This window comes from Dromiciops gliroides, chromosome 4, assembly GCF_019393635.1.
Source record: "Dromiciops gliroides isolate mDroGli1 chromosome 4, mDroGli1.pri, whole genome shotgun sequence".
NCBI classification, from domain to species: domain Eukaryota; kingdom Metazoa; phylum Chordata; class Mammalia; order Microbiotheria; family Microbiotheriidae; genus Dromiciops; species Dromiciops gliroides.
Window position 1 is genome coordinate 165,987,489 of NC_057864.1, and position 15,526 is coordinate 166,003,014.

The window sequence follows — 15,526 nt, forward strand, 5'->3', positions numbered from 1 at the left end:
CAACTACTTGGTCAAGGCTTATCATTTCCCTTTCCAAGTTAATTCTCTTTTTAATTTTTCTCCCAGAGCTCTAATTTCATTTTTCATTTTTTCTCTTTTGTTTCATTTCTTCCATCATTAGTCTTTGTAGCCACAGAACATTTTTCTCTTGAGGTTCTGCTTGCAGGTTTTGTGGAGTTACTCTCTCTTTTGGGTTTATTTTTTGAGTGTCTCAAGCTTGAGCAAGCTGTAATTTTGTCTGGAGCTTTCTTCTATTTATTCACATGATCAGCCATCAGACTAGCTAAGATGACAAAAAAAAGAGAAATGACAACTATTGGAGGGACTGTGAAAGGACAGGTATACTATTGTACTGTTGATGGTGTTGTAAGATGGTGCAACCATTCTGGAAAGCAATTTGGAACTAAATTTTGCAATGTAGTAACAAAAAGTTACTGATCTGTGCATATGCTTTTTAAAAAAAATTTTTTTTAATTTTTTGTGGGACAATGAGGGTTAAGTGACTTGTCCAGGGTCACACAGCTAGTAAGTGTCAAATGTCTGAGGCCAGATTTGAACTCAGGTCCAGTACTTTATCCACTGTGCCAACTAGCTGCCCCCTGTGCATATGCTTTGACCAAGTAATAAACACCCATACACTTATAACACAAAGAGATCAAAGAAGGAGAGAACAATTCCCATTTGTACCAAAATATTTCTAGCAGAACTTTTTGTCGTAGCAAAGAACTCTAATAATAATAACAATAATAATAATAAGGTGGGTATCCATCAACAGGGGAATGGTTGAACAAATTATAGCATAAGAATGTAATGAAATTTGATTTCATCTTAAGAAATTTTAAAGAGACCAATTCAGAGAAACCTAGAAGGGCTTCTATAAACTGACAGAGTAACATAACCAGAACTAAGAGAATAATTTATACAATGACCACATCACTGAGGAAGAGTACAACTGTGAAAGGGATCTAATCAACGCAATGACCAATCAAAACTGTAGAAGTCATGAAGATGAAGCATTCTGGCAGAGAGGTGATGGAATAGAGGTGCGAAATAAGGCGTACATTTTCAGATATCATCCTCATGGAGACAGCTTCAGCTCTACCACTCATACTGCTCATCATACTTCTACCCCTCTGACTGGAAGGCTAGAGTATGGTGCAAAAAAATAAATTGCATAGTTTCCTTTTACAGAGGGCTCAACATTCCAGCCACCTCTTTATTTGCCACCAGCTCCTCTGCTTGACTTAGTCTTCACCATTATCTTCATCACACCTTTGCACTAGGTACTCTCTGTCATTGTCCCTCTCACCTTCCAGCTAGATGGCATACTGGATTAGAGTGCCAAGTCTGGAATCAGGAAAACCCGAGTTCAAATCTAGCCTCAGACACTTACTAGCTATGTGACCCTGGACAAGTCATTTAACTTCTCTCTGCCTCGGTTTCCCCATCTGAAAATAAGGATAATAACAATACCTCCCTCCCAGGTTCATTGGGAGGATCAAATGAGATAATATTTCTAAAGTGCTTAACACAGTGCCTGCTACATAGTGAATGCTATGCAAGTTTTAGCTGTTGTTGTTGTTGTCTTCTTCTATTAGACTATAAGTTCCTTGTGGGAAGAGACTTTCTTTTTCTTTTTCTTATTTGTATCCCCAGCACTTGGGGGCAGCTAGGTGGCACAGTGGATAAAGCACAGGTCCTGGATTCAGAAGGACCTGAGTTCAAATCCAGCCTCAGGCACTTGACACTTATTAGCTGTGTGACCCTGGGCAAGTCACTTAACCCTCATTGCCCCGAAAAAACAAACAAACAAAAAATTATTAAGAAGATGTATCCCCAGCACTTAGCAAGTGCCTAGTACATATTAGGCATTTAATCAACTTTTTTTTGTATCAGGTACAGAAAAAGTGGATTTGTTTTCATGGCTACACTTATATGTTCCAAGGGAGGGCAGCAGTTTTTTGAGGTTTGGGGTTTTTTTTTTAGTTGAACAAGTGTTTGGGAAGCAGTGATATTTATATTTGAAAAAAGGAAACAAGAGGGGCAGCTAGGTGGCGCAGTGCATAGAGTACCAGCCCTGGATTCAGGAGGAGGACCTGAGTTCAAATCCGGTCTCAGACACTTGACACGTACTAGCTGTGTGACCCTGGGCAAGTCACTTAACCCCAATTGCCTCAACCCCCCCCCCAAAAAAAAAACCAAGAGAGAAGAACATCAATGAAATATTGAAAAAATATAAGAAAGCAAAAGGATGTTCAGAAGGAGCAATGACAAGCAGGACAAAGTTGCAACTCCTGTGATTAAAAAACAAGCTGTATATAGAAATTCAGTTTCATAGAGGGTCCTCCTTTTCTGTTTCTCATACAGGGAAATGTTCACATTTGTTGATGCTTATTAAGTTCATGGCAATGAAAAAGAAAACCGTTTTTAAGGCATTTATGAGACCTACCTGAGGCTCACAGAACATTATTAGATGCAAATATTTCAAAGGAGAAAAACAGAAATGGTCTCCACTGACCTGCTCTTCTGCCTAAAAAGATAGTCCAGTACCATAAATAGTCCTTTGAGCATAATCTGAGTAGAGGCACTAATGATGGGTATTTCTCTGACCTGCTCTTTACCATTAAGGAGCATGAATTTTTCTTCTTTTTGAAGGACAGCAGTAAAATGTCCCTACGACAGATAAACAGGACATAAACAATGTCTTAGAAAAAAATGTCAATACCAATCACATTCCATATGGAAACATGCAATGGATATCTGGATACAACACTATGAACCATCTATTAAATGATTAGGCTAAGTGCCAACAGTGGCACCATAGTCTGGCTACAGATGATGAGCTAAATTCTCCCTAGAGTCAGTCACTCCCTAAGAGTAAGTTAGGCCTGTAGGAGGCTCATTGATTCTTCAAGCTATTAGGATACCAAATGGAGTCCCAAAGACAGTCACTAAATAGTTACGTACTAAATGGTTATCTAGTGGCTTGAAGGGGTTAAAGCGCCTTGTCAACTTCCAGATAGCACTTAGGCACGAAGAAATCTTTGACTCAATGAAGGCTGATGAATAAATATAGTATTAAATAAAAAATACATGCTATGCAGAGAATACATTGCCTGGCCAAAACACTACATAATAATAGCATTCACTTTTGTATCTACAAGGTGAATTTCACTAAGAGCAGAAAACATCTTACCTGTAATATTGGAAAGGTCACAGCGGTTATGCCCATTTTGTAAAAGTGAGAGATCATTTCATTTCCACTCCACACTTTACAGGATGATTCATAATCTCTTTCTTCAAGATGTTTGGAGTTTTCCTGTAACCAACTAGAAGAAGAAAAAAATTAAACTAAACTAAACACCTCCAATAGACAATATCAGCCTTTCTGCATGTTACTTTGGCAAAAAGCTATGGATCACACATGATCCCTATGTAGCTACTATTTTGCCAAGATGGCTTAATCAGAAATTACAATACCTTAGAGAAAGAATGCTAGTAACTATTAGTTTAGTTGCTTTGCCACACACAGGAAAATAAGCACAGACTGGTGTCATGATTTTATTTTAGAAAAAGAAGCATATATGTGATTCTACTTGTTTTCAAACCACTCATACAGTTTCAAGTCAAAACTGATACCATATGTTTTTCCTATTCGTGAGAGATATTCACACAAATAGCAATTTTTAAAAAATTCCTTGGTGAGGGCACAGACAGGAGGATCATCTATTGTTTACAGCAAATAATCAATCAGTAAACATTTATTAAGAACCCACTATGTGCTGGGCAAGATGCTAAGCACTAGTGATACAAAAAGAGGCAAAAGCCAGTCCCTGCCTTCAAGGAACTTACAATATAATGGGGAAAACAACATATAAACAAAAAATACAAAGCAAACTATATACAGGATAAATATGAAAAAATTAACTGGGAATGGGGGGAGAAGATTCCAGAATTAAGAGGAGATAAGGGGCAGGTAGGTGGCACAGTGGATAAAACACCGGCCCTGGATTCAGGAGGACCTGAGTTCAAACCCAGCCTCAGACACTTGACACTAGCTATGTGACTGTGGGCAAGTCACTTAACCCATATTGGCCTGCAAAAAAAAAAAAAAAAAAGAGGGGATAAGGAAGGTTTCCTGTAGAAGGTGGGATTTAGTTGAGACTTAAAAGGAAACCAGAGAGAGGCGGCTAGGTGGCGCAGTGGATAAAGCACCGGCCCTGGATTCAGGAGTTCCTGAGTTCAAATCTGGCCTTAGATACTTGAAACTTACTGGCTGCGTGACCCTGGGCAAGTCACTTAACACCCATTGCCCCCCAAAAAAAAAAAAAAAAAAAAAAAAAAAGAAACCAGAGAGGTCAGTAGTTGGAGAAAAGAAGGGAGAGCATTCCAGGTATGGGGACAGACTGAAAAAGGACCCCAGAGACGGATTGTCTTGTTTATGGAATGACCAGGGAAACAATGTCACTGGATTGAAGAGGACATGTTGGGGAGTAAAGTATAAAGACTGGAAAGGTAGGAAGGGGCTAGGTTATAAATACCTTTGAATAACAAGCAGAGCATTTTGTGTTTGATCCTGGAGGCAATAGGGAGCTGCAGGAGTTTAATGAGTAAGTAAGGATATGACATGGTCAGACCTGTGCTTTAGGCAAATCACTTTAGTGGCTGAATGGAGGATATCAGGAGAGACTTGAGGCAGGCAGACCCACCAACAGGCTATTGCAATAATCCTTGTGTGAGGTAATAAGGACCTGCACCAAAGTGGTGGCAGAGTCAGAAGAGAAAAGGAGGAGTATTTGAGAGATGTTGCAAAAGTGAAATCAACATTGTGAAGAGTAAAGGATAACTTCTAGGAGGCTGCTGTTGCTTTTCATAGTAATGGAAGATAGGAGTGGGGAGGGCTTAGGGGAAAAGACTATAAGTTCTGTTTTAGACACGTTGAGTTAAAATGTCTACTAAACATCCAGTTTGAGATGTCTGAGAGATGCAGGATTAGAGGTCAGCAGAGAGGTTGGGACAGGCAAGGTAGAAGTGAGAATCATCTGCATAGAGACAGTAATCAAATCAATGGGAGCTGATGAGTTCACTAAATGAAGTAGTATAGAAGGAGAAGAGAAGAGGGCTCAGGACAAGACACTGTCCAAAGAATAAGGATTTGGAACACATACCAAATACAAATCTCAGGGCAGCACTCCAAAGCAACCTGAAATGCTACCTTTTAGAATAAAAAGTAACTTGCTAGAAATTTTGTGCGTGCTTTTTCCACTCCCACTATGAGAGACTTCTAAATGAAAATCTTAAGCTAAAAAACATCAAACAATACATTAGTTTATACTAAAGAACAGTTCTGAAGTATGTGGGGTGGTTTGGGGTACCACAGTTCCTGCTCTCAGGGCATTTTAATGATCAAGAACCATTATTAATAAGTTTACTACACAACTCATAGTTTTATTGTCTAATTCCAAATAACTGATTAGTTTCATTTATCTTACAAACTCCTTAGGGGGAAAAAAAGTTATGTAAGCAAACCATCCAAAAATAAGCAATGTTAAATTTTCCAAATAATTTTTCATGCATCATGGGATGCATTCCAAGTGGAATTCCAAAAGTGACCCTTTGAAATGAAAATACATGTGGTCTATATTATCATTATAGGCATTAGTTACAGTATTACATAAAATCAAAATATTTTATTTAACATCAAAAGCTAAATGAGATTTTCCCCATAGAAAAAAAAGCAAAAAAAAAATTTCAGAAATTTATTTTTCAAAATATTTATTGTCCAAGGGGACAAACAGGAGGAGAATGATTTGTGTGTAAAATTAAATTATTATATGCATATACATGTGTCTATCTATCTATCTATCTATCTATCTATCTATCTATGTTGAGGTTTATCTTAGAAACCAACACAACAGCTTTCATTTTATATAAGAATTTGTTTGGGCTAACTGGCATTAACTTGTCCAGTGCCTACTAAGTGGATAGTATTATATTGAGCTCTTTCAATAACATGAATAATTAAGACCTTTATAGGGGCAGGGGCAGCTATTTGAACTCATTAATGTCAAGGCACTTGACTTCTGCTAAGATAATTTATAACTCTGTAGAGGCTTGAAATTTTAACCATAACTGGGGTGACTAAGAATACAAGGAAAATGTTGCAAAAGGGGTATATACACAAGTTTTAACTTCAGCAAGAGCCAAAGAGGCATATTGAAAAGAGAAATGCCTTGGTTTTTTGTAGGCATCTGCCTGCCAAATACATAGAATTTCTTTACAAATTGTTAGACATACTGAAGAATAATAAACAAAAACCAAAGTTAATTCACTACCACTTCATTTTTAAAAACTCTAAGCCTTTTAATATAATTCAATGATTTCTTCTTAATTATCAATGTTTCAATTGTACCTCAATGCTTCCAGGGCCATGATTTCCTAAGACTGCCATCTCTCCACAACTTAACGAATGGTCTTTGATTAGCAAATGTTATTCTGTTAACACCAGTACCATTCAGTCTGAAAAATTCATGCCCCTACCCCCGGTAAGGTTGCCTCTTAGAAACATTTAAGGCTCAGTTTGAGTGCTAACTCCTACATGAGGCCCTTCTGATCTCCCCAACTGGTAGAAGTTTTTAATATATTTTGTATTTGCTTATTTGTGTACATATTGTGGTCATTCCCCCATCCCTACCCCAATTAGAACATAATAAAGCAGGGACTAAAATGTTTTGTGTGCTTTAGTATTCCCCTAACATTTAACAGATATCTGTCACAATAGGCATTTAATATCTGTTTAATTCAACTGAATCGCACTAGCTCCAGTATTTTAAGCTGCTGAACTAAAATCCAATAAACCACAACCCTCCATTAATTGGAAACTTTTTTCTTTTAAATGCATTACACTTTGAAGAAAAAGGGGAAATCACGATATTTCAGAAATGCATTTTTTAAAACCTTCCGCCTGATGAACTATGATCAGTATGACAAATTCAGCCTCATCTCTTATCTTTAGAAGGGTTTCTTAACCTTTTTAGGGTCATGGGCTCCTTTCACAATCAGGTGAAAACTATGTACTCCTCAGAATAAAGTTTTTAAATGTATAAAATAAAGTACATAGGATTAAAAAGAAAGTCAAAGGAAGTTGAAAGAAAAGTGTAAATTTTTTCCTTTTCAAGTTCACAGATGTCCTGAAATCAATGAGTTAAGAATTCTTTTTTTTTGCTTGTTTGGTTTTTTTGGGGGTTTTTTTTGGTGAGGCAATTGGGGTTAAGTGACTTGCCCAGGGTCACACAGCTAGTAAGTGTTAAGTGTCTGAGGCTGGATTTGAACTCAGGTACTCCTGACTCCAGGGCTGGTGCTCTATCCACTGCCCCACCTAGGTGACCCGAGTTAAGAATTCTTAAAGCACCTGCCCTGGATTCAGGAGGACCTGAGTTCAAATCCAGCCTCAGACCCATGACACTTACTAGCTGTGTAACCCTGGGCAAGTCACTTAACCCTCACTGCCCCGCAAAAAAAAAAAAATTCTTGAAGGCATATTCAATTGTGTGCAACCCACAATGAGTGGATTATGATGATGTTGAGGCACTATAAGATACGAAAATATCAAAATAAATTCAATTACACTCATTACACTTTACCAAAGCAAGAAAGCAAGAAAGGGGACTAATATATTTTAGGAAACTTTAACAATAAAGTATTACTCCACTAAAGTTCTACTGTAATGCCTCACAGTGGCACAGAGATACTCAAGGTTTCTGAAGGCTCTGACAAGGGAGCCCAGATACCGGCAGGCCCTGGAAACAGGTGCTACATTACAATGGAAAAGCTTTGAAGCATCCTGGCAATGTTGGATGAGGACCTGTCAGGCTAAATACAGAGATGCTCACCCTAAAGCTGGCTGCAATCAATCAATCAAAATCAGCAGGTCTTTATGAAGTATCTCTACTGTGTGTTAAGTACTATGTGAGGAACTAGGAAAAGAAAGGCAAAAGTGATACATCCCCTGCCCTCTAAGGACTTACCTGTCACAGAAGAGATAAAATGCACATATAGAGGTATACACAAAACACATACAATGGAACCTTTGGAGAAGGAACTACATTAGCAGATGGGGTAACTGGTTTCCCCCAAAAGCCACTCCTCCATAGCTCCCTACTTCTGTCAAGGGCAGTCTTCCAGTTCCAGGTCCATAACCTTGGTTTTAGCTTCACCCCATATATCCAACAAGTTGCAGCAGCCTCTTTACTGGTCTCCCAGTCTCAAGTCTCTCTCCACTCTAATCTAATACCAAAGTGGTTTTTCCCAAGCATATATCTGACCATGTCACTCTCCTACTCAATCAACTATAGTGGCTCCCTTTTGCCTCTAGGATCAAAACTAAATTTCCACTTAGTATCAAAAGCTATTTAAACCCTGCTCCCAACCTATCTTTGTAGCCTCACTATACATTACTCCCCCATCACTCTTTTTTCCTCTCAACTTCTCTGATGGCCCCAGGTTTCCCAGAACCCATTCAGCAACTGAAATCCCACCTACCACCACTGGAGGCCCTCTCCCTCCATACCTTTATGCTTCATCCCTTCCCAAAGCCAGGACCACCCAGAATCCATCTGGGCTACTTCACTGCTTGCAAAATATGGGTGAAATGGGAGTCACCAATTCTATTCCTTCCTGTATGATGAAGGGCCAGGACTTACTATCTACCATATGATTACCTCCTAAGGTACCATTTGCCCTGCTTCTGCACCTTGCAGACCCCTACCACTGTCATCTGCCCTACTGACATATAAAAGATATCAATTAAAATATATTTAAAAAATAAAAATGCAACATAAAGTAAACAAATGTTCTTAAAAGAAACATCAACTCATACTGGTAAAAACAATTTTCTTACTTTATGAGGCTATAGCACACAGCTCGCAGGGGTTCATGGTCTTTCTTCCTTATATTGTTGCTGACCATAACATCTAGTTCATCTCGAGCAAACCTAAGTTGGATTTCTGAAACACTGTAACTGGCTGATTCACGTGCACAGTCCTCAATATTATGGGCTTCATCTAAAATGATGATCTGCTCTTTCAGACTGATATCCATCTATAACAGAAAATAATTTTCCTGTAAAACATTATGAAAGTGACTCTTTAATCAGCAGTCAGAAGACTGCACTCTTATTTCACCCAGTTTTTAGCCAACAGAAGTATGCACAATCATGTAAAACATTGATTTTTCTGGGGCTTATATAACTTCTGCATTACTGACTCCAACCAACTTTTATTTATTGAATTCTTTGTACACAACATCACCACAATATTTCTATCAGCACAATAGACTGTCATCTAGAGGCCTCAAAATCTTTTGCAAATATATGAAACTGACAACTATTTATGGACACCATCTTGTGTAGAAAATACCATAAGGGCAGGGATCCTATTTTCCTTTAGGAAGCTCACCATTATATTGGGACACAAACATAGCACAAATAAAGTAAAAATAAAATAAACACGTGAGGTGTAAAATAGCTATACAAGACAAAATGTTGGACAACAATCACAAGGCAACACATGATTGACTGTCCAATGAGGAACAGAGATAATAAATGTGTTCAAAGGAAGAAAAGAGTCTTGTGGCCAGGAGGAGTTTGGGAAGGCTTCCAGGAGAAGATACTTGAACTCACCCTCAAAAAAGAAAAACAGAGAAGAGGAGGGGGAAAGAGAATACAGGGATAGGAGAGGTTCTGAGCAAGGCACAATGGGAAAAAAAAGAACAAGGCATGATCAGAGGACTGTGAAAAGACCAGTCTGTCAAAGTGGAAGCTTCAGGTAGGCAGATAAGGCTGGAAAGGTACATTGTAACCAGACTAAAGAGGACCTAAAACGCCAGGCCAAGGAAACTCTATTTTATTTCATACAAAGTAGGCAGACAGTAAAGGTTTTTGAGAGAGGAAGTAAGATAAAAAGGGCTGAAAGCTGGGTGATAAAAGTGATAAATATATACTATCTTCATTTTCAGCCTGAAAGACCATCAAAGCTGAGAACAAAAAGAATTTGCACACATCAAAAAAAGTCAGTTGCAACAACAAGAATGCCAACTTTCTCATGCTCCATCATGACTGTGACCAACAGCTCTATCACTTGATGAGAACTAGATGGCATAAACATACATGCTACATAAAAACACCATTTTTCAAAAGCTCACAAAGTATATCAATATGCACATGAATTTCCCCATACAGCACATTGATTGGCTTTATAAAATACTTCATTTTATGTATAATAACACTAGTCTCAATCTCACTGAAGACATCAGATTCATAAGATTGCTTGTCACTTCAGTTTAAAAAGTAATTTTTATATTTAAATAACTAGTTTTCATCTAATTTCAGGAATTAGTTACTACTACTACTAATGAGTAACTACTAGTGACCATAATGTGCTCATATACTTAGCTTAATTAAACACTGAACAGAACAATGTATATAAAAAGTGAAATTAAAGCACATTTAAAATATTTCTTTGATCACTTAAGTCCTAATTAATAAAGAAATTGTCTTTATAATCATTACACTTATACTTACACTTTCTCTTATTTGTGAATCTAGGAGATAGTTGTAGGGACAGAACACAATGTCAGCATCTTGCATTAGTTCTCGAGCTGCATAATATGGACAGGCCTTTAGTTTTTTCCCCAGGCTCACAAGATCTTCTATATCCCAGGCCCTGCACATCCCTGGAAAAGTCTGTAGAGCATGTTGTTCACTAATCTTATGGACACCGTGGTTGAAATAACAAGATTTACCCTAAAAGTAAATACATATCATTGAAAAGTTAGCCAATATTGTAGTGGTAATAAAAAAACAAAATTTTTTAAAAAAACTAATTTTCCCCTCTGATATTAGGAACATTAGAAAATGGCCAAAAGGCAAGTGTCACACAGAAGTTCTAACACTAAACTAGCAATAATAATTCTTAAGAGTGAATCATTTTTGATCTTTCACATTAGCTAAGAGCCTAACACTTAATGAATCCACAATTAAAAAATATTTTCCCAGACCTACAATTTCATCTTTGTGGGGAACTTCTAGTACTAGGAACTCTCTCTGAAGTTGATCAAAAATTCATTCCATTTCACACCTGAGAGAGCTGCCTTGGACACTGAGATGTAAAGAGACTGATTTGTTTCAGTCACAAAGACACAAATGTGCCTCTCTTTAAATCATACCATCTGGGACTCCCTGAAGGTTGAGACAGCATGTCCTGGAAGCAGTGCTCCACCTTAAGGAGTTAAAAGTCAAAATATAGACTAGCAATATGAACAGACAGAAAAAAATGCAGACCATAGAAAGTTTCTTTGGTGATAAGATAGATCAAAAATACATTCTCAGAAGAAGATAATAAAGTCAAAACTCCTACATCCAAAGCTTGCAAGAAAAATATGAATTGGTCTCAGGCCATAGAAGCACTCAAAAAGGACTTTGAAGATAAAATAAGAGATATAGAGGGAAAAGTAAGAGAGGTAGAGGAAAAAATGGAAAAAGAAATGAGAGTGATTCAGTAAAGTCATGGGGAAAAAGTCAACAGCTTGAAAAGCTGAATGGAAAAGCTCCCTGAAGAAAATAATTGCTTAAGAATTAGAATTGAACAAATGGAAGCTAGTGACTTTATGAGAAATCAAGACACAATAAAGCAAATCCAAATGAATAAAAAAATAAGGCAATGTGAAATATCTCCTTGGAAAAACAGCTGACCTGGAAAATAGATCCAGGAGAGATAACTTTAAAATTATTGGACTACCTAAAAACCATGATCCAAAAATAGCTTAGACATCATCTTCCAAGAGGTTATCAGGGAAAACTGCCCTGATATTCTAGAAGCAGAAGGTAAAATAGAAATTGAAAGAATCCACTGATCACCTCCAGAAAGATCACAAAATGAAAACTTCCAGGAATATTATAGCCAAATTCCAGAGCTCTCAGGTCAAAGAGAAAATATTGCAAGCAGCCAGAAAGAAACAATTCTAGTACTGTGTAGCCACAGTCAGAATAACACAAGATCTGGCAGCTTCTACATTAAAGGATCAGGGGGCATGGAATATGATATTCCAGAGGGCAAAGGAATTGGGATTACAACCAAAAATCACCTACCCAGCAAAACTGAGTATAATCTTTCAGGAGGGAAAATGGGACTTCAATGAAAAAGAACTTTCAGGCACTCATGAAGAAAAGACCTGAACTGAATAGAAAATTTGACTTTCAAATACAAGACCCTAGAGAAGCATAAAAAGGTAAACAGGAAAAAGAAATCATGAGGGAGGTTAAAAGATGAAACTGTTTACATTTCTACATGGGAAGATGATACTTCTAACTCAGACACTTGACACTAGCTGTGTGACCCTGGGCAAGTCACTTAACCCCAATTGCCTCACCAAATGAATGAATGAATGAACAAACAAATAAATAAATGGATAGATAGGTAGACAGATAGACGATAGATAGATAGATAGATAGATAGATAGATAGATAGATAGATAGATAGATAGATAGATAGATAGATGAAATAAATGAAATAAAGTCACAGTCTAATGCCTCATTGGGATGTGGAGGTAGCCCTGAATCCTTGTACATCAGTGGAGCATGAGCTCTGCCAGATTTTATCTGTTTAGAAAGGATTCAAATATAGTACTGTGGAAATTTATTTTGATTTGGGGACCCTACCTTTAGGCTGAGATTAGAAAGCCTTGGGCCCTCAGGGTCTCTTCTGTGTGGGAGGTGCTGGTGCCCCTCCCCCTCACTTCAGCTGAGCTGGAAAGCCCCGTGGGCTGTACATGGCGCCAGGTCAGACAGCTGGGGGAAAAAAAAAGCCCCCAGCTCCCTCTGACCTGAGAGGAGCTATCCGAAAGATCCCAGATAACCCGTGCTGAGGCATGTGAGGCTGAGTGCACTGCCCCCCCACTAGCCGCAGCCCTGACTGGCAGATTAGCTTGGTCTATGGGGGCGCAGGAAGTCCTGAGATTTGAGTGGAGAGAAGAAAAGGTATATATAGACCTGGGAGTTAGATTAGAAAGGATCTGTCAGGGGAGATGAGACAAACAGTAACACAGAACTAGGAGCAAGAAGGAAAGGACGGTGGACAAGATTAGAGGGGTGGCAAAGGCGGCAGAGCAGACAGACAGAAAGTCAGTAAGAGAGAAACACAGGGGTTCAGCGGTGGCAGTAAGGAGAGGAAAGTTAGAAGCAGGAGGATTTACAAAGTGAAAGGGGCTGGGAGTTAGAATAAAGTACCTGAGTGCCCTAAGGCAAGCGGCAGCTAAGGCCCTTATTGTATTCAAGAAGTTCCAAAGAGATGCAGTGGAAAGAGAAGGGCTGCAACACAGTCAGGTTGTACATTTTATTTCCCTGTATTCTTAATTTTCAATAGTATCTCATAAATAAACTCTGCTTTGATTACTTGGTTAAGAGGTTTGTTAATATTTTGCTTATCAATTTGGGAGTAGAGCAGTGTGGTGGAACTTTGTAAACGGCCCACATTAAATGAAAATAGTCAGATAGCCAAACAGTCAAAAGTCCCCAGATTAGTCATCCACAAATTAGTCCCCCCAAAATCAGGCCCAGTCATTAAAAATATTTCTACATTTGAATGACAACCACGGCAGGACTTGTGACCCAATTATAATTTTTCCAAACCTATAATTTTTCATATAATCATAATATTTCATAAGTCTAAAATTATATAATTTTTCCAGGTTAGATTAGCTAGTGAATAATTAATTTTTTTACAGTACCAGAAACAGATTGTGTCTATATTCCAAGGTCTAGCCAAATTAGGTACAAAGAGCCTCATTGCCAATTATGCCAGGGATTTTTCTGGACAAGGCAACCTATGAAACAAAAACACAAAATGGCCCTCACTTTTTTGTGGCCCCTTTTGTGATAGCAGTGGCAGAACAGTGGGGAAGAGTTAGAAGGTTCTAAGAACAGTTGTCATACTATCCATAAATAGTAACAAATCTGGGCACTCTAAATTTTATTGAGACTTTTATATAGTAAATTGTTAATGGTGTTTTCACCATAAATACAAAAAACAAAAGGAAGCTGTAGCTAAAAGGAAAGCTAGCTCATAGATTCTCCTTGGAAAAGCAAATAAGAGAATTTATGGAATAGGATTTACTGTGTATCCACATAAATTAAATCATGTATACTTGAACACAGCAATGGAAGGAGAAAGGCAGCAGAGGACTCAGAAATAAGAAATGAAAAAAAGTCCAAAGTTTGCAATCTAAACAGAAGCCTCATGCTTTTATATTGTGATCTTTCTTCATAAAAAAGAAACAGGTAGAAAGTATTACTAAAAATAAAAATTCAGTATCAGATCTCAAACTGTATTATAAAGCAGTAATTATCAAAACAATCCAGTACTGGATAAGAAACAGAGTGGTAGATCAGTGAAATAGAATAGGTACAAATTACACTATAGTAAATGACTATAGTAATCTAGTATATTAGAAACCCAAAGATCCAAGCTTTTGAAACAAAAACTTATTATTTGACAAAAACTGCTGAGAAAACTGGAAAACAGTATGGTAAAACTAGGTATAGACCAACATCTCAGATTTATGGACAGAGAGAGAATTTAGGACCAAAGAAGATATAAAGAGCATTGCAAAATGTAAAATAAGTAATAGATTATATAAAATTAAAAAGCTTTTGCACAAACAAAACTAATATAACCAACATTATAAGGAAAGCAAAATACTAGGAAAGAAATTTTGCAACAAGTATTGGTGATAAAGGCCTCATTTCTCAAATATATAGAGAACTGGGTCAAATTTGTAAAACTACAAGTCATTCCCCAATTAATAAATGGTCAAAGGATATGAAAAGGTGGTTTTCAGACAAAGAAATCAAAACTATCTACAATCACATGAAAAAATGCTCTGCATCACTATCAGAAATGCAAATTAAAACAACTCAGAGGTATCACCTCACACCTATCAGAGTGGCAAATGAATGAAAGAAAGAAAGAAAATGTTGGCTGTTGGAGGAGCTGTGGGAAAACTGGGACACTGCTTGTGGAATTGTGAATGGATCTAACCATTCTGGAGAACAATTTGGAACCATGCCCAAAGGGCTATAGAATTGTACATACCCTTTGATCCAGCAATACCACTGCTAGGTTTATATCCCAAAGACATCCCCAAATAGAGAAAAAGACCTATTTGTACAAAAATATTTATAGCAACTTTTTTTGTGGGAGCAAAGAATTGGAAATCAAAGGAATGCCCATCAATTGGAGAATGGCTAAATAAACTGTCATAAATGATTGTGACGGAATATTATTGGGCTATAAGAAATGACAAACAACAATTTCAGAAAAGCCTGGAAAAACTTATTATAAACTAATGTAAAGCGAAGTGAGCTGAACCAGGAGAATTTTGTGCACAGTGACAGCAGTACTATCTGATGAAGAATTGTAAATGAATTTAATTATTGTCAACAATACAACGATCCAAGACAATCCCAAAGGAA

General features: G+C 37.5%; 1 protein-coding gene across 1 annotated transcript in view; it reads right to left on the reverse strand.

Moving 5' to 3' along the window:
* Positions 1 to 15,526, reverse strand: part of BRIP1 (BRCA1 interacting helicase 1) — a 222,898-nt gene that overhangs the window by 133,970 nt on the left and 73,402 nt on the right. Inside the window, 4 exon segments of the mRNA XM_043999497.1 lie at positions 2,519 to 2,673; positions 3,197 to 3,329; positions 8,900 to 9,099; positions 10,580 to 10,801. Coding sequence (XP_043855432.1) covers positions 2,519 to 2,673; positions 3,197 to 3,329; positions 8,900 to 9,099; positions 10,580 to 10,801 — 710 coding nt within the window.